Here is a 17,722-nt window from a genome sequence, read left to right as displayed (position 1 = left end):
CGGCTGCTGGTTGGGGGAGAGGGGACGCGCGTGGTCACCCACGCGCTCGTTCTCTCTCGACGATTGGCTGGGGGAAGCCGGCAGCGGAAGAGGCGGAACGGGGAGGGGGCGGGGCCTGGGAGCCGGCCGTCCGTCCAGGTGGGAGTGGGGAGCAGTCGCCGTGCCGGCACGCGGGAGCGCGGAGGCGGAGCGGGAGCGCGCGCCCCGGCACTAACCGGGGGGCGGGCGGCGGCGCGCGCCAGGGCTGTAACCGTCGTGCGGGAGGAAAGGGGTAACGAGGCGCGGCGGCGGCCGCACGGGTTTGCCGGCCGCGTCCTCCTCCGCCTGTGTGGCCCCGGCAGCCTCCGCCCCGCCCTTCCTCCGCGGCGCTGCCTGCCCCCGCTCCGCTCTCCGCCCCGCCGAGCCGGTGGCTTCCCCGCCCGGTCGCGACGGCTCCGCCACGGGCCGCTGGAGGCGTGGGGCCGCCTCGGTGGGGCGGGCGCTCCCCGCGTTTCGGGCCCGCGGCTGGTGTTGGGCTTGCGGGTGGCGGGGGCTGAAAGGGGCGGTGTAACCGTACCTCCCTGCTGTCGGTTTGCCTTTTTTTTTTTTTTCCCCTCTCTTAACGAGTTTTTTTTAAGGTGGCTTCTCAGGGTTTTATGGCGGGATGGGGGGTTTCTACTGCTGCTAAGATGATACGCCATACTTACGCAATTATTGTTGGTTTTATTCTCTAGTTTTAAGGGTTCTTTGTTTGGTAATGCTCTACCAACATCGCTCGCCTCTTAGAGTTGGGCCTGAAGAACTTTAATTTGGAGGCTATATAAAAGGTGGGGTAAGAAAGCTGCCAGTGCTAGGACACTGATTTAAATCTGTGCAGGGTGGAAAGCGATGCTGGTTACTAACCTGTCTGTTTTAGGCATGGCCAGTGTGTTCGTGCTCAGGGGCCGCTTCTTCCCCACTGGTGGGCTGTTTAGAAAAGGCTGCAATGGGATGAACTCACAGGAATTCTGCTGGTTTTACAGTGGGGTAAAACTGCCTAATGGGCAAGATGCTTCCACTTGCCTTCTGTCCACTGTGGTTTATAAGATAGGAGCTCGTCATTATTCAGTTTCTTAGGAACTGCATTTTTGAGGAATCAAATGGTAGTTGGGGGTCTTTCTTGGCAGTGGTGGTATAGAATCAATTATAAGCTACGCTGAGCTACTTCTTTTAGAGACAGGAGCTAAATTAAAGACTTGTGGACCTTTAGCAGCGCATCGGGAAACTTTCGTAGGTAATTTTCATTCTCTTCCCACTCCTTGGGTAAGAAAATGGCTTATGTTTCCTGAGCTATCAGCCTAGTGATATTTGTGAGGATTGTGTTTACAGGGGGAGTAGAGGTAGCATATTGCATTTACAGTGTGTCTGTGCCATAGCCACTGATATTTCTGGATGTCCCTAGTTGCTATGTACTTTGGGGAGACTAATATTTCCAAATACTTTTGTGCAAGTGGCAGGAGGTATGAAGATGGAACTGTGTAACTTGAATTATATGGGTGACCCGGACGCTGCTGAGTTATCTTATACAATAATCAACTTCTTTCCAAAGTGTGGGCCTTTAACTTATTTTTAATTATAACCTCTTCTGGCAAAGTCAGTGTTTTATTCCCACGTTCTTTATTATATATATATTTTCCCCCCATTTATAGGAACGCAGTGAAATATGTGTTATGTTAGGATCAGCTTATAGTGAGGGTCTGCTGAATTTGTTCCCTTTCACCTTCCCTCAGATTTGGCTGCCGTGTATATAATAAATAGTTCCAAAATCAACAAGGGTGAGAGAATATCAGGTTTCTTATTATTAGCATATAATACGGCAAAGAACATTGTTCAAAAAATTAGCCAATGAATAGAATTCTAAGTTCATCTCACTGATGATCTAGTCAAAACCAGTCCCCCTTCTCTGAACCAAACTACCTTTCAGCTTCTTCCTAGAAGATCCTCTAGGTGTTATAGTGGCTACTTTTCTAAGGGGTGCAATATAATTTGTTCAGACTTTTCTGTAAAAGAGTCTTTGAAGAGATGAAAAAAAAAAAAGATAGGTTGAAGGTAGGTGAATGACTAGTCCATATTAGACCATGCCTCTCGTAGAAAATTGATGACTTGGTCAAAATTCACTTGGTTTCATTTAGAAGGCTGGCGAGCTATAGCCTTAGGAATTGGTTGTGAGTTGGTATCTGTCCCTTTCGCAGAAGGGAAAAAGTGTGTTGTCATCTAGCTGGGCATATTTATATAGGCAGAGTAAATGAACCAGTGCTTAAAGTGTTATATTAACACCTATATTAATGAAGAATCTCTTGCAGTAAATTTGTTCTAAGTTTAGAAGCATTGCTCATGAAATAATTTTTCTCTTTTTTTTAATTTATTTTATTTTATTCTTAGTGACAGTTGCTTGGTTAAATAAGGTCTCCTAAGGATAACGTTCTCTAACCTCCAAAGATGGCAGCTGTTGCAGGTAATCCAAAATTAGTATCCAATATGTTCATTTTGCTATCTTTTAGCTAACAGACACAATCACCTGATGTTACTGATTGTTATTTATATGAATTTAACATATGCAGAAAAGAGTTTCTGGGGTATATGTTATTATACTTCAGATTTGAAGAAAAAGTTCTTTTACTGGATAACTTTCTGTTTCTTAGATAAAAACTAAAACAAAAGCGGGTTTGTCAAGGAAATTACTTGGTTTTCAATATTTTGGAAATATGCTTCATGTTTTAAGGTACTTTCAACTCTTTCCTGCTGAGTAACAGTGGACATTTAGGAAGACATATATCCCCATTTTGTGCCACTTGTTATGAGGCTATCTTTTTCCATATCATACATTTTTGCTTCCATAAGCAGATTATCATATCTGCTGTGCTTGGACCAAAATCTCTTGTTTTGCGGGGGATGGGGATGGGGGGGGAGGAAGACATTTCTTCTTAGGCTTTTCTGACCTGGCTCTGAAACATTGATACACGTTTGGCATGCTGTGGTATGTGTTAATTATTCTTTTAAGCCCTGGGGATTGGATTCTAGAACACAATCCGTAATTCACACAGATGCGTGTAAAGATGTAAAGAGGCAAATTCTCGCCAAAGATTCACTTATGTAACCCAAGCTCTTGGGGACTATTTGCTTCAGCTTTTTCAGATCTGAAGAATGGCTTGTGTTCGCAAAAGCTTTTGTCCTCTGTGTTCAAACCTTGACGTTCAGCAGATCCTCTGGTTCTGCATAGAAGGGAGATCTGGGTGCATGAAATGTAGCTTTTTGCTAATGTCCCTATTTGCATCTTCAGCAGACCTTTACTTGCTGAGATTAATGTTGCTTCTCACATGTAAATGATTTCTATTAAAAATGTTCTAATGTTGTGCTCACCTTGGAATTGGCTGGAGTTCCCATTGTCTTCATTGTAACAGCAGCTTTAATATCAGGCCAGATGCAATATGCTTTTCACTGCTTAACACGCATCTGCAGAAAAGAAAATAATTTCAAGTGTTTCTCTGGAGATGCACCGCTTTTGAGAAACTGGATTGTGACGTGTTTTTTTCCTCTATTAATCAACGCAGGCAGCGATAGTGTTGCATATCTCTCATACACCGTATCGGAGATGACAACTTACAGCACACCTGCGTATATATGACCTACTAATACAAGAAATATGTTGTTAAGCCTTGCTAAGTATTTTTACATGGCATATACACTATTAGATGCTATAGTCTTATCGGTGGGCCTGTCAGGCTGTCTGTGTCTCCAGATGCTTTTGGTTTGTGTTTAATTTTGATCGTTCTCAATCAACCAATGAAATACAACATCCTTTAAAACTGGGATTAGTATGTTACTGTGGTCTCTATTCTGCCTTCACCTTGCTTTTCCCTCCAGTGCTAGAGGAGGTACTGGTTTCCATTGAAAATGAGCTGCAGGCAGTGGAGATGCAGATTCAGGAGCTTGTGGATAAACAGCAGGAACTCATTCAAAAGAAGATGAGGGTAAAGAGTCTGATAAAGCAGTCCTCAGGAGACTTGGAGGCAGGTGGAAGTAAAGACACCGAAACCTCAGCCGAGGCATGGAACAAAAAAGGTTTGCAGAGTCCAATTCAAATATTCTAACATAGAAGTAAACTAATTCAGTAGGGGAAAAATGTGTTCCTACAGAGCGTTGTTTGGATAACAATACTGTCCTATTTGATTTTGTTCAGCTGGGTGACCTGCCATCTTAATTACACAGGGTAATGTTTGTACTTAACTCCCTGGACATTCCTAAATACTAATCTGAGTTATTCTGGGCAGAATTATCACAAGAATGGCCTGTTATAACTACTTTTATTCTTTTCTTGTTGCAAAGTCACAACTTGAGTTGATTTGCTATAAGAATCCCAGAGTCAATCTGGATATATTGCAATACTTATATTCCCTGTTTATTTATGTTCTAAAAATAGTTACTCTGGGTCTTTTCAGGATTTGATAACAACAATCTTGCACTCTCAAAGTTACTTCTTGCTGTCTTTGTGTTTCTTCTTGCTTGAGTGGGTAGGACATTGGTGTGTCTGCCGTGGGTTATGTAGCCTCACCGTCTTACCAAATTATGCAAATTAGATGGATGCTGACTGCCAAAAGTAACGCAGAATACATTAGTATGGTAGAGTTAGTCCAAGTGGCAAGTGTCCCATGGTGGTGTGAGGGCTGCTGTTCTTTTGGAAGTGCTGTCTTTCAAGTTAAACATTAACTGAGGTCCTGGATAGCTTGTGGGTCTTGACCATGTTATGCCTAGCCAAATTCAATTCACATCTTTTTATTATTTTTTTTCCCTCCTCTTTTACTTCACTTGCAATTTGGAAATGCATTGTTAGTTTCTGCCTGTATCTATTGTATGCATTCCACTTTTTGGCTTTTTTAAAAATGAAATTAATTTTGTAGTCTAATCCATATTTGTCTGTGTTTGAGAAAAGTGTTATGCAAACGTAAGAATACTGTTACTTTATAATTGCAAATTGATGCTACTGAACAAATCGATTTGTTTTGGGTGACTTTGTACATAATTCTCTCCTCCTATGTATGAAAACTAACGTCTTTGCAATCAGATGCTGTGTACGTGTTGAATAAGAACAGTAGCTAAATTTGTTCCCGGTACAAAGCTCACTGAAGTCAGTGGGAGGCTTTTCTTGGTTTCAGAGAGCCTTGGATCTTGGCTGTGATCTCTGCAAATTAGGAAGCAATGTCACCTCAAGTCGCAAAGTTAATTCTTGCATTGCATGCGGTGTACCCTGGAGTTCCCACACTTTTTCTGCATTTTAGTTTTAATAATACAAAAATGGTTAATATGCTTCCCGATGCATCTGAAATTTAAGTTCTTACAGTATTATGTCTTTAAATGATGCAGTCTTTAGCTCTTTATTGAAGAAAAGAAAAAACTATTATAAGCATGTTGGGGTGATTATTTTGGGGAAGATTAAACTTCCCCTCCCCCCCCCTTTTTTTTTTTTAATAAATGCTTATTATTTCTGGAATATATGGAAAAAATGGTAGCCCTGCCTTCATTATACTATTTGTAATCATTGCATTTGTGTGAGGGAAGCATTTGGGCAACTTAGTAGTGAGACTGTGGTAGGGCTTAGTGACTAGTTTTACTTATTTTCAGGGTGGGCTTCTCATTTCCATTTAATTTTGGACTAATCAGTTAACTTGGTCATTAGCACTTCAAAGTTCTTCATCTGCTTATGAGTTTTTAGCATTAGTTCACATTTATGTGCAATGAGAGCCTTTAGTCTGGAGGTGGATTGTGTTTACATTTCATAGGGCTTTCAAAGGTCCGCCTTAGAAATTAGTTTATAGAGACTCAGGATGTGGGTAGCTTTTTGTGTGCCATTATTGAATCTTTGAACACTTTACCAGATCTAAAATTGTATTGCTTCCAGATTTACTTACTGTATATGTAAATTGCCCTTCCTTCTTATATTTTAACAAACTTCGTTATGAAACGTCTTTGGTTTTTTTTCCCTTAACAGATTTTCCGTGGTATGAGAAGATAAAAACTGCACTGCAGAGCAAGTTTAAACTCCAGAAGTTTAGGTCCTTGCAACTTGAAACAGTAAATGCTGCAATGGCGGGAAAGGATATATTTCTTGTCATGCCCACAGGTGGTGGAAAGAGCCTTTGCTATCAGTTACCAGCTGTCTGTTCTGATGGTATGTAAGGGAAGAAAAGGTCACATACAAACAATTGGATTTATTTTCTCTCTTTTATAATTATTTGGAGAATGAACATTATATTGGTGTCTAATATCACGATACGGGGGAAAAAGAGCAAAGATATGAGACAGATTTACTAGAAATACTTGCTTTGCTCTATTTTCTCTGAAGGAGCAATAGCAGCTTTAAAATAGATGTGCCTTTTAGATGTGATTTAGATTTAAATAATTTATCTAGTTCCTCTCAATATGTTATGTTATTAAACACTGGAAGAACTTTTAAAAAGTTTGTGACTATTTTTTTTCTTTCTTTCTCTTTTAATTCAATATACAGACTATAAATTATTAAAGTATGGATATCTGTTATTTGTCTGTTCCACTCTAAAGTTTTAGCTTCAGATTATTTGGGAGAGACTTTGCATATTAATTTTTAAAAATAAATATCCAGTTCTAGTTTTTAAGCTTTTTTTTTTTTTTTTTTAAAATAACCCGTCCAACTGCATGGAAGCTTACTTATTTACAAAGACCAAATTTACCAATACCTAGCATTGCTTAGTTGTGTGGTAAATTCGCACCTCGCGACACAGGTGTGAATCCAACTTTGCTTTGTATATTGGTTCTTATGCTCTGTTGCAGCTCAGTTGTTTGTGGTCTAGATTCTGAGGGAAGGTGCATGTCCCAGGCAGTTGATCAGAAGTATCCCTGTGTGACCTAGCCTCACTGATCAGCTATCTAGGAGGGGAATCTGCTACAATCACGTTTGGCAGTTCCTTCAGAACAGAGCTGATGCATTAGTAAAAAGTATTAGAGGAGATATTTGTGACATCTGAACTGTTCAGTCGGCACAATGATTGATTGTTACAGGTTTCACACTTGTGATATGTCCTTTGATATCACTTATGGAAGATCAGCTCATGGTTTTGGAACAGCTTGGTATTTCTGCAACTTTATTAAATGCCTCAAGCAGTAAGGTATGTTTAACTGCCAAGTTTTCATGGTTTTTGTGGTGTATGTGTCAGCGTCTTGCCTGTGTGTATGTTATTTATGAATACTGAATGAATGGCACAGTTTTATTAGCTAATGCCATTCTATCAACAGTATCTTGCTAGCCATGTGCTGTCATATGGGTAATGTGAATAAGTATCTTGCGTTCTTGTTCTAATGACAAGAACACATGTAAACCAACACCTTTCATGGAATAAATAGGTTTCATGGGACTATTTAGAGGATGTGAAGTACCTTTCGCTGGTGTGTGTTGTAGTTTTTTGACTCCATTTCTAGACTTAAAAGAAGATTGGAGTAGGTAATTTTTGTCCACTAGTAACATGTTGAGCAGCGCAGGCTTTTACATATAATTATTTATCTTACTTTAGGATGGTAAGCTGTTTGATCCAGAGGCCAAGAAGCAACTTATTTCCCAGGTTGTTATTAGTCAATTGCTTTTTACAATGAAATATATTTTCCTGACTACCAGGAGGCCGTGGTCATTAACTTGCACATGACACTGGATTTGATAGGTTAGTGGCTTGATGCAGTGTGCCAAACTTGGAGCCTGCTTTGAGGTAGAGCGCTTTGAAAACTCAGTAATAAAGACTACAATTGTGTGTAAGAAATTATTTTACACTTGTAGTACCACAGGCATGTTTGGTACATTATAGTTTATTGGGAAAATACTGATACCACATGATGAAGCAAAGACAAATATTCAATAGTTTGCTTTTTCAAAGTTCTGTGACAGATTTTCCAAGTATTAAAACAAACATTTTATATATAATGATGATCTGCAAAGACTTATAGTAGTGGTGAATGCTATGTAACAGTTTATCAGTCTCTGTTAATTACCCCTTATGTATTGTTAATAACTTCTTAAGAATCTTAGTACTAAGTGACTTCAGTGTGTTGTCCTAGTTTGTTAGCCCCTGATTTCTCCTTTTGTTTTGAACAGGAACACGTGAAGTGGGTTCATACTGAAATGCTAAACAGAAATTCGCAACTGAAGCTCATTTATGTGACCCCGGAGAAGATTGCAAAAAGCAAAATGTTCATGTCAAAGCTAGAGAAGGCTTATCAAGCAGGGTGTCTTGCTCGCATTGCTGTAGACGAGGTCCATTGCTGTAGTCAATGGGGCCATGACTTCAGGCCTGGTATGCTCACTAGAAATCCAGTTTGCAGTGTTATTCAGGCATCAATAAATAATGAGTTAGGCCTGAAATAAAGCCAGGTGCTTTCCTGATGTGTTAAGTAAATACTTAGTGTATGGCAAGTACTTGTGTTGGCTCACGGACTTTAAATTTAATTCAGAAGTGACTATATCCTTGTCCAGGAGCTAAGTTCACGCAAATGGGGGTGATTTCAATGTAGATTTTGCTGTCAGCATTCTGAAAAGCTCCTAATTCAGTTTATTTTAATTGGAGCTTAATGAAATGAAAGTTTTTGGCTGCCATCTTTAATATGGACAATACAGTCATCTTTAATCTACTGCTACATGAAAAAGTGTCATTCTGTACACTGCTCCCTCACACCCTGGGTGACAGAGGTAGAGCACTTCGTAAATTCATGAGATACATTTTAATCGCTTTTAAAGCAAGTTGAAACAAATGCCCTTGACTTGCAGGGAAAGAAAGTGTGCTTCAGTCTGTTTCTTATCTTGTCAGTTTTAGAAGACTGTTACTTACTGGTTACTGTTTCTTTGCCTTTGAAAGAAAATCTGATTTGAAGCAATAGTAACTGTAAAGTCAACCTTTGCAGTTGTGTTAAAAAGTGGTGTCTGAGCAAGAAGCCGTGCCAGTTAAACAGGCAACGTGGAATTTAGATGTGTACCTCTGGCTGCATTTCTGTTCTAAGGCAGCAAGTGATTGTCAGCACTGAGCCTTTAAAATCTTTCCTTAGTACAGTCTGGCCTATGTATCCAAATTCTACATTGCCTGTTTATTAGCAAAGCTGTGTTTACTGAAAAGCTGTTTCTAAAAACAGACCTGCAAAATAACCTGAATGTTGGCTAATGGTTTTTCTAACTTTTTAAGAACTTCTATTTCAATATGGTTTGCCTTCTGAATTGTGTCTGTTTCTGTGAAATTCAATTAGAAGAGAAAGCATCTATTTTGATAAGTGCAACCTTCTTATTACTTCATTTGGATGTATCAATTAGTTCTGTGGTAAATTGATCAGTAATAACATTTATTGCAGTATTACCCCATTGAATGCTATCTACATGAGTATCTTTTTTAACTTTGGATCTGTGGTATGAGAAATCTTTTTCTTTCCCCTTTTTGTTTTCTTTCTTAGACTACAAGTCTCTTGGTATCTTGAAAAGACAGTTTCCCAATGCTCCCTTGATTGGATTGACAGCAACTGCTACAAATCATGTTTTAAAGGATGCTCAGAAAATTTTGCATGTTCAGAAGTGCATTACCTTTACTGCTTCTTTCAACCGGCCCAATCTTTACTATGAGGTATGTCTTATTACCTGTTTGTTTGACTGCGTTGCAGTCGTGTTATCTTCTGTAAGTTACAGCTGATGAATTTTAGAATAGATTTTCAATTACACGTTTTAGTAATAAATAGCTTTTCAACTGGATGATGATGTTCTTTCATGACTTCATCTTGCTGAACTTGCTGTCATCTGCAGAGGAACTTGGGCTGCTCTGTCTTTGTGAGCAAGGCTTAGCGGATAGGACTGTGTACAGGGGAGAGGTAGGTAGCAGGCTCAGACTGCTACAACCTGTTGGAAAATATGCCATATGATTACAAAAAGTTGTGATTTATTGTGTTGTATTGTATTTTCAGTTTGACCACAGGTTCTTTTATTGTTTTTCATGGGAAAACTTGTGATTTTGGTTTCTTTTCCTATGGATTTTTGAGATGTAATCTGACTGTACACAAAAAGAATATAGTGAGTTTGGATAAATGGCAGAATAGTTGTGTTTATTGTATTGGAAGAAGTAGAATAATAGGATTGTTTGACAGACTGTGTGCCCGCTTGAAGAACTCTCTGGCATGTGTATATTATATTTTTGAGGTTCGGCATAAGCCTTCAAATAATGAAGATTTCATTGAAGACATAGTTAAGATCATTAATGGAAGATACAAAGGACTCTCAGGTAAAAAGTGTTTTAAAAAAAGAAAAAGCAGCATGTTATTTTTTTATAATCTTAAGCGTTACAGGGACGCTTTCAAGGGATCCTGAAACACGTAGAGAAATTCTACCTTCACCATACATTAAACATCCAGCATTAAAAGAAATGAAATTTTAATAAAACCCATATCTTGAATAATTACTCTTTTCATTCATTAGTGTTTAAGTGTCTTTACAGTTTACTTACATCTTCTGAAGTATTGAAATACAATGTTGATGTATATAAAACAATGTTTACATAGATAAGAATAATAGCAATTTTTAAGCTTGTAAAAACAAGGCTCAAAAAAGGTTATCTGAATGTTCTTATATCATGTGTATGTCATTTAGTATCTGTGTGTCAGGACACTTACTATCTTTAACACTTCTTTTTCATATTTGATCATAAGATTCATGTATTATTCAATGCCCAGAATGGGTGCATGGTGGGGTGAATTGCGCATTTATGAAGAAAGCAGAACTGTAAAGGTTGGACTTTGTGTAGTCAGTAAATTATGTAGTGCAAATAAAGAGGAGAGCCGTATTACAAGGGCAACAGAACCCAATTTTCCGGAGCAGCAGTCTGTCCCTGTCTCTGCTGTGGAACTCTGTGGCTGTGATGAGCAGCTCCCCGAGTACAAACTGTGCTAAGATGATCACAAATTACATGGCTTTGCGTGTAATCCTTGACTTAGCCCAGACTGACTAATGACAAAAAGCAGATTTATCTGAAACCTCAGGTGACATGTCATAGATGTCATAAGGAACAGCACTCCTTCACATAAGCATTAATAACCGTTGTCCTCCTTGAACATTAATAGAATGCTTCCGTGATTATGTGGGTTGGCACCCATGTTTTCTCTTTAGCCTACAAGTCAAAGCTGATAATTGAAGTTCCATTCGTGGCTACCAATACTGCAGACTGAACAGGCACAAAGATCGTTCACTGGTTTTTATTTATTTATTTTTAAGTTAATAAAACTTTCAAGGTTGTTTTTAAGAATTGGGGATTGTTTGTGTTTTTTTAAGACATTACAATAAATCATCTTTCACTTTTGTGCAGGAATCGTTTACTGTTTTTCTCAGAAGGATTCTGAGCAAGTTACTGTGAGTTTGCAGAAACTGGGAATCAAGGCAGGGACTTACCATGCAAACATGGACGCTAAATACAAGACCAAAGTTCATAAAGGATGGGCAGCAAATCAAATCCAGGTTAAGTAGATACTTTTCACAGACTTATGTCTCATTTAAACAAATTGTGTTTTGGTACCTTGATGGTTTCTTAATCTTATTTCAGGTTGTAGTGGCGACTGTTGCTTTTGGCATGGGGATTGATAAACCTGACGTGAGGTTTGTAATTCATCATTCTATGAGCAAATCCATGGAGAACTACTACCAAGAGAGTGGACGTGCAGGTATTGTAGGAAATGGCTTTCGCAAAGCAGCCATTTACATCCGTTAAACCAATAAAATTGTACTTTGATTTCAGCCATTTGTGCAAAGCGTCTTGTCTTTGAGACAGGTTCCAAAGTGTATAATGCCACTCTGCCTCTGTAAAGAGGCTTTAAAGCAAATCGAAACTACATTCGTGATCTCAGGCCTCTCTACTGCAGTGTAGCAAAGAGTAACTGAGTACCTCGCCCTTTACTCAGCATGTTTTTCATTACTTGATTATTGTGACGTCCGTGGCTTACCAGAATGTCATAACATGACATTGACTGATCGAATGTATGTTACAGAAAGGGTTACTTTTTTTTTTTTCTTTGCATAGCAACTTGGTTGAGATTTTAACTATGCCTGTATGTAGAAATTGGCCTTAATGCTGGCCTAAGAAATACAACAGTCATCAAAGTTTGTGGGAGTTTGCATCTGCTTATGCTAGAGAGACAAGGGCCGTGTAAGTGCTGAAATAGTTGTTTCACAATGTGTATCAACTTGAGGTGATTAAAGCAAGCTTTTGTGTGTTTCTTTTTCATAACCCAGTTTAAATGAGATTCTTCTGGAGGGGATTAATTAAGCACTGCTACTCATTTGCCTGAACACACTACTTAGCTTATGAAACCTTCCTTTTTCCCCTTGACTGCCCATCCAAGTGAAGTAGTTCCTTTTTGTTATATGTTAAATCTTTAAAAATTTAGGGGTTTTTTAGACCTTTTCTGCTCTTTGGGTCTTGTAAACAGCAGGAGGGCACCCATCAGCACATCATTGGGAGGGGTGGGCAACGGGAAGGAAGAGATGATCCAAGTTCAGCTATAGAAGACACAGTTGGTTTTAAATGGAATATTTTGTTAAATTATACCTAATTCTCTCTTTATGTATTACCATTAATACCTAACAAGGTATTTGAAGCTCACAATGTCTTTTAATCAAATAAGAATTAGGCTTCAAGGTGTATTTGGCTAGGATTTTCCAAGAGGTGTTAGGGTGAGAAAATGGTGATTTCACTGACTTTCTGTATGACATCAGTATTTTATTTTAATTGTTAAAGGGTAAAAATCTTCGTTGTGTAGTATTTTCAGTTTGCTTGATGCTGTAGTTGTAGAAGACTGTTCTAAATCTATTTTATTTCTAGTCTGCATCATGCTATGTTCTATTGGCTAACATGTTATGCTTGGTATTCTGTTACAGTCATGCACTCTCTATAAAGGGGCTGCAGAAGCCCATGCAGATAAGTGGAATTTGTACCAGAAAACGCTATACTTTAAACTTTAGAAGAGATTTACTTTAAGTCTAAATTTTTTGTTTGTTTTAATGCATTGCAGGTAGAGATGACCAAAAAGCTGACTGCATTTTGTATTACGGTTTTGGAGATATATTCAGAATCAGCTCAATGGTGGTGATGGAAAATGTAGGGCAAGAGAAGCTGTATGATATGGTGTCTTACTGTCAGAATATGAACAAGTAAGTTACTGTGGTGGCTTGGTTGCTTAGTTTTTAGATAGTTAGGCTACTTTTGTTGGTTTTTTTAGAGGGTATTTTAAAAAAAACTAAGCTTGGTTGCTTAGTTTTTAGATAGTTAGGCTACTTTTGTTGGTTTTTTTAGAGGGTATTTTAAAAAAAAAAAGCACTGAACAAAAAACCCCACAAAACCAACCGCCACAACAAAACAAAACAACCCCTCCACACTACAGAAACACTGCCACTGTGACGGAGTCTTGAGTTTGGAGCTTGTGGTTTGGCTGCTCAGTAGGCGTATTCTTGCACATAACTGAATGTTGGTGCGTGCTTGTCAGCTTCAGGATAAAGTTCTGGAAGCAGTTATGTTGAGATAAAATATCTGTCAACAGACAGTGTTTGGATTTCAAATCCCATTCAGAGCAAATACTGGAATGCTTTGTTTTTTTACTCTAAGGTACCAGTGTTTCAGGGCCATAGAGGAATCTGCATGTGTTTAATGCTTCATCTGCTGCACTGAGCTGTATTGAATACTTCATGGAAAACACTTGGATCTATGTTGTGGACAACTCGTGCATTTGCTATAGCCTTTGTTGGCCTCAGTCTAAGAATTAGTTCATATTCTTATGATTTCTCATTCTATTGGAATTGCAGATTATACTTACTTTTCTGCTTTAATCAAGCTGTTCCTACAGCAGTGTTTAGTATTGCTGAAACCTACTAGTTACTCCTGTTAGTGTAACTGACAGGGAATAAATACTGTGTTGCAGCGTTTGTTTTCTGAGTTTTCTGGAGATAATTCTTCATGCTTGTTTTGAGATATGAGCTGACCCAGGGACCTTCTTTTTGCCACTTTCATGATTTATGACGCAGGTGTATACATGTTTGTTCTACAGTCCCTCTTTGCTCTCTGTTCTTTCAGGTGTCGCCGGGTCCTCATAGCCCATCATTTTGATGAAGTATGGGATTCTGCAAACTGCAACAGAATGTGTGATAACTGCTGTAGAGAGAACTGTAAGTAAATTGGTTTTATAACCAAGGAAAGAGAACATGGAGAAGGTTGGCTTAAAGAAGTATCTAGTTTAGACAAACTGTGAGCAGCTTCTGTAAAGTGTGCTCATAACACCGCCCGTTTCCAAGGTTCAACTTTTGTTATGAACATCAGTTTTTGGTGTCTTAGTGTTGTCAAATTCAGGGTGTTTAGCAGGGTACTTCCTGGTTTGGCTTTTTGCCTGAGGCCAAACACTTTGGTATCTTTCAGGCTCAGCCGTTCACCTGTTCCCAGAAGTGAAGCTGGGGCAAGGGGGAAATCGGCTTACCTGTTTTAAAAAGATTCTGGTATGTTTTCTTTCAGGATTTTTTTTTTTGGGTGTGAAAGCTTTGTTTTGAGAAGGAGTCTCTGGCTCTCTGCATGCCAAACTGTTCACACTTAAGCTCTGAGAAGGCACGGTTTGCATGTCCTTTTACAACTTGCCTGGTAAAACCTCTGAGAATTTCAGTGCTGCATGCTCATGAGACCTACCTGTGCGAGGACTGCGCGTGATGGTTGTGCAGAACAACTGAGCATGCTAATTCAGGATTTTGCCGTGTGTTAGCCCTAGCAGCACAATGTCTGTCTAGTGTGTGCTCTTCCTTTGGAAGAAAGTTGGGATCATAAGAGGGAAGGCATATGGGCCAGACGTAGAGGGAACTTAGGAGATGAGCTGAAACAAGACCTGCTGCTGCATGGTAAAGGAGGATGGTTTCAGCAGAACATGGTTCTGGGACGTAAGTTCTTTTGCTGCTTTGCCTACGAACATCCTGGACAGTGTTGGGTAGCTGGTTTAAACTACACTTTCAAGGGTGATCATTGGCTGCTTTGACTGTCATTTTTGTTACCCATCCAGAAAGCCATAAATCTCTGAAGATGCACGAAGTATCTGTTGCTGCACTTACAGTGAGAGCTGTGGTTTAGACACAGGAAATCCCATACAAAGCTAGGAAGCTCTGAAAAGAGTGCTGAGGAAAAGTTGGTCTTAGGCATCTCTCTTAGACATACAAAACCACCTTAAATTTCTTTGAGTAACAGGTGAATTCTTGTAGTATGTGGAAAATACCATCTCCTCATACCTCATATCTGTTGCAAAGCATTTGGATAACGTAGTGATCAGCACTTGAAAAACTTAGGAACAACTCTGTTTTCAAAGCTGTTCTCACAACTAGACTTTATTTCCTTGTACAGTTTTTGGGGGTACCCCCCAAAGTAGACAAAACAAAGATATTTAACCTCTTTTTTTTTTTTCTTTATACAGCTAGTTATATCTATGTAATGAAACTGTTTTGCAAAATCATGCAAGTAACAATGTCTTGTTATCTTCTGGTTGGAAATGGGGCTTAGTTGAAATTTGTACTGGGATCAGAGGTTGAGAAAAGTATGGAGCTTGCTTGTACCCAAGACTTACAGGAGCTGTGTGATGAAGTATGGTTGAAATACATCTTGTTTACTGCTGGTTTACCCTCAGGGCCTTTTGATATGTAAGCAAGGTCTGAGGAAACCTAGCAGTAGTACTAGTTTTTCAGTACTTAACTCTTAGTGTTGGAGGGGGCAGTTGGGGTAATTCTGTGCCACGATCTGATCATGCAGTAGAAGCACGATCATTATGTACTACATGGTTGTGTTAGTGCTCGGAATAATTAGTCATGATGAAGCTAATTTGTATAATGAAATCAATACTTTTTTTCCATCTCATTTTGTTCATGTCTTGAGAGAAGAAATGTCTCACTTATTCTTCAATTCCTTTTTGCTCTCTATTCTTTCCATAATAAATACTGTAGGTGAGGAAAAGGAAGCCAGCTGCAGAGTAACATAGTAGCTACCTTACAGATTTTATGCTTCTTTGAAGTAATTTGTGTGGTTTGTAACGTTAAATACATGTAAAAATGTTTGCAGGACTGGAGTTCTAATAACGAAGTAGAAAGATAAATGTAAGTTTGAGTACAAATACATCCTAATTTGACAGAGGGAAAGTTACGGCTTTATTTGTTAAAAGTTACAGCTTTATTTGTTACACACTTATATATTTATAGATGTACATATAAATACACCTAATGTATATATGGTTACTATCTAAATAACTATAACTTGCTATTTAAATATTACTTCACTTTCGTTTGTAGCATGTGAGAAAATAGATATAACAGGATACTGCAGGGATCTGATCAAGATACTCGAGCAAGCTGAAACCATGAGTGAGAAACTCACGCCACTGAAATTAATCGATGCGTGGTCTGGGAAAGGCGTATCAAAACTCAGAGTGGCTGAAGTTACTCCACCAAAGCACCCTCGAGAGGAACTGGAGAGGATTATTGCCCATTTACTGCTGCAGCAGTATCTGAAGTATGTAAGATGACCGCTTCCTTTTTTTTAACATCTAGTAGTCATTTTTCTTTACTCTCGTGTTAATTCTGTATCATATTAATGGATACATTCCGTAGTCTCATTTTTAGCCTTTATTTTGGATGCACTTAATGTATTTAAAAAACCTCAGAAGATTACTATACTTCTGCTTCAAAATGTTAAAACAAAAATTGGAGGAGCATTTGAAATGCTGCATCTCTTGCAATTTTAAAAAGCTGAGGTCTTCTGTATTCGGGTTGAACCTTTAAATCTGCAGCAGGCTTCATTTTGGAGAAGTCTGCGGTTTATATGGAGTCTCATTTACACTCCACGGCTAAGCAAAGCAAATGGAGTTGCCCAGTTGAAGTCTAAGCAGGACAGGCTGGCGAATGTGGAAAGTGGTACTCAGAAATTTTAAGAAAGCATAGTGAAAATAACAACAGTGCTTCTCTTGTAACCTGGCTATCTGTGTGGTATGTGGTTTGTCTTTTCATACAGTTTTAGAAGTTCAAAGAATTTCTACAAATCAAATATATAATCCCTTTATTTTTGTCTTAAATTTTTTTGGCATCTGTTTTTACAGCTGACTTTTTACACTCTTAAGAGGGTGAGCAGATGAGTCATTACACCTTTTTTCCTCATTTTTCTCCCTGTATTCCAACAGACTGACATGCGTGTGTGTGTGTAAGGGTCCACAAACTGAACTATGTTAAGCGTTGGCCAGACTCGCTCTAAATTAAGTGACTGTCCACTTGAATAGATAAAGCAGAATCAAGCTGCTATTTGGAACATCCATCAGAAGGGTTAACGTGTCCCATTTTTCCCCTGCATGGTCTAGCCTGTCTTTGTCTCCAACCTTCTCTTATGACAGTGATTTAATTTATGCAGGGAAGACTTCAGCTTCACGGCATTTGCTACAATATCCTACCTGAAGATAGGACCAAAAGCAAGTCTGCTGAAAAATGAGGCACATGTCATCACTATACAAGGGATAACAAACAAGAAAAGTGTTTACAAGGTATCTGTATCTGTACTGACTTGCTATGTAGATATCTTTTCTGTTATAGTTTATTTTAATAGTTTGGTATCTGCTCAATATATTTTTCATAGTAATGCAATCAACAGGATTTAAAATAGATCTCATTATCTTC

General features: G+C 38.8%; 1 protein-coding gene across 4 annotated transcripts in view; it reads left to right on the top strand.

Annotated features, from left to right (window-relative positions):
- The first annotated feature begins 108 nt into the window (after positions 1-108).
- Positions 109-17,722, top strand: part of RECQL (RecQ like helicase) — a 26,772-nt gene continuing 9,158 nt past the window's right edge. For 2 of the 4 annotated variants that reach the window (XR_012995684.1, XM_076342548.1), the window contains exons 1-14: positions 109-138; positions 2,401-2,473; positions 3,883-4,080; positions 6,005-6,184; positions 7,051-7,157; positions 8,132-8,330; positions 9,472-9,638; positions 10,205-10,286; positions 11,364-11,512; positions 11,598-11,715; positions 13,063-13,201; positions 14,118-14,209; positions 16,352-16,571; positions 17,460-17,589. Coding sequence is in view for 3 of the 4 variants with exons in the window: in XM_076342548.1 (XP_076198663.1) it covers positions 2,458-2,473; positions 3,883-4,080; positions 6,005-6,184; positions 7,051-7,157; positions 8,132-8,330; positions 9,472-9,638; positions 10,205-10,286; positions 11,364-11,512; positions 11,598-11,715; positions 13,063-13,201; positions 14,118-14,209; positions 16,352-16,571; positions 17,460-17,589 (1,797 nt within the window). In the remaining variant the exon portion in view is untranslated. Of the gene's footprint in view, positions 139-215; positions 272-644; positions 1,253-2,400; positions 2,474-3,882; positions 4,081-6,004; positions 6,185-7,050; positions 7,158-8,131; positions 8,331-9,471; positions 9,639-10,204; positions 10,287-11,363; positions 11,513-11,597; positions 11,716-13,062; positions 13,202-14,117; positions 14,210-16,351; positions 16,572-17,459; positions 17,590-17,722 lie in introns of those variants that run through there. The other 2 variants (XM_076342565.1, XM_076342557.1) reach the window with 2 other exon arrangements.

Source organism: Aptenodytes patagonicus, chromosome 1 (genome assembly GCF_965638725.1).
Source record: "Aptenodytes patagonicus chromosome 1, bAptPat1.pri.cur, whole genome shotgun sequence".
NCBI lineage: Eukaryota > Metazoa > Chordata > Aves > Sphenisciformes > Spheniscidae > Aptenodytes > Aptenodytes patagonicus.
Note: the sequence above shows the minus strand (reverse complement) of the source record. Positions and strands in the feature narration are given on the sequence as shown.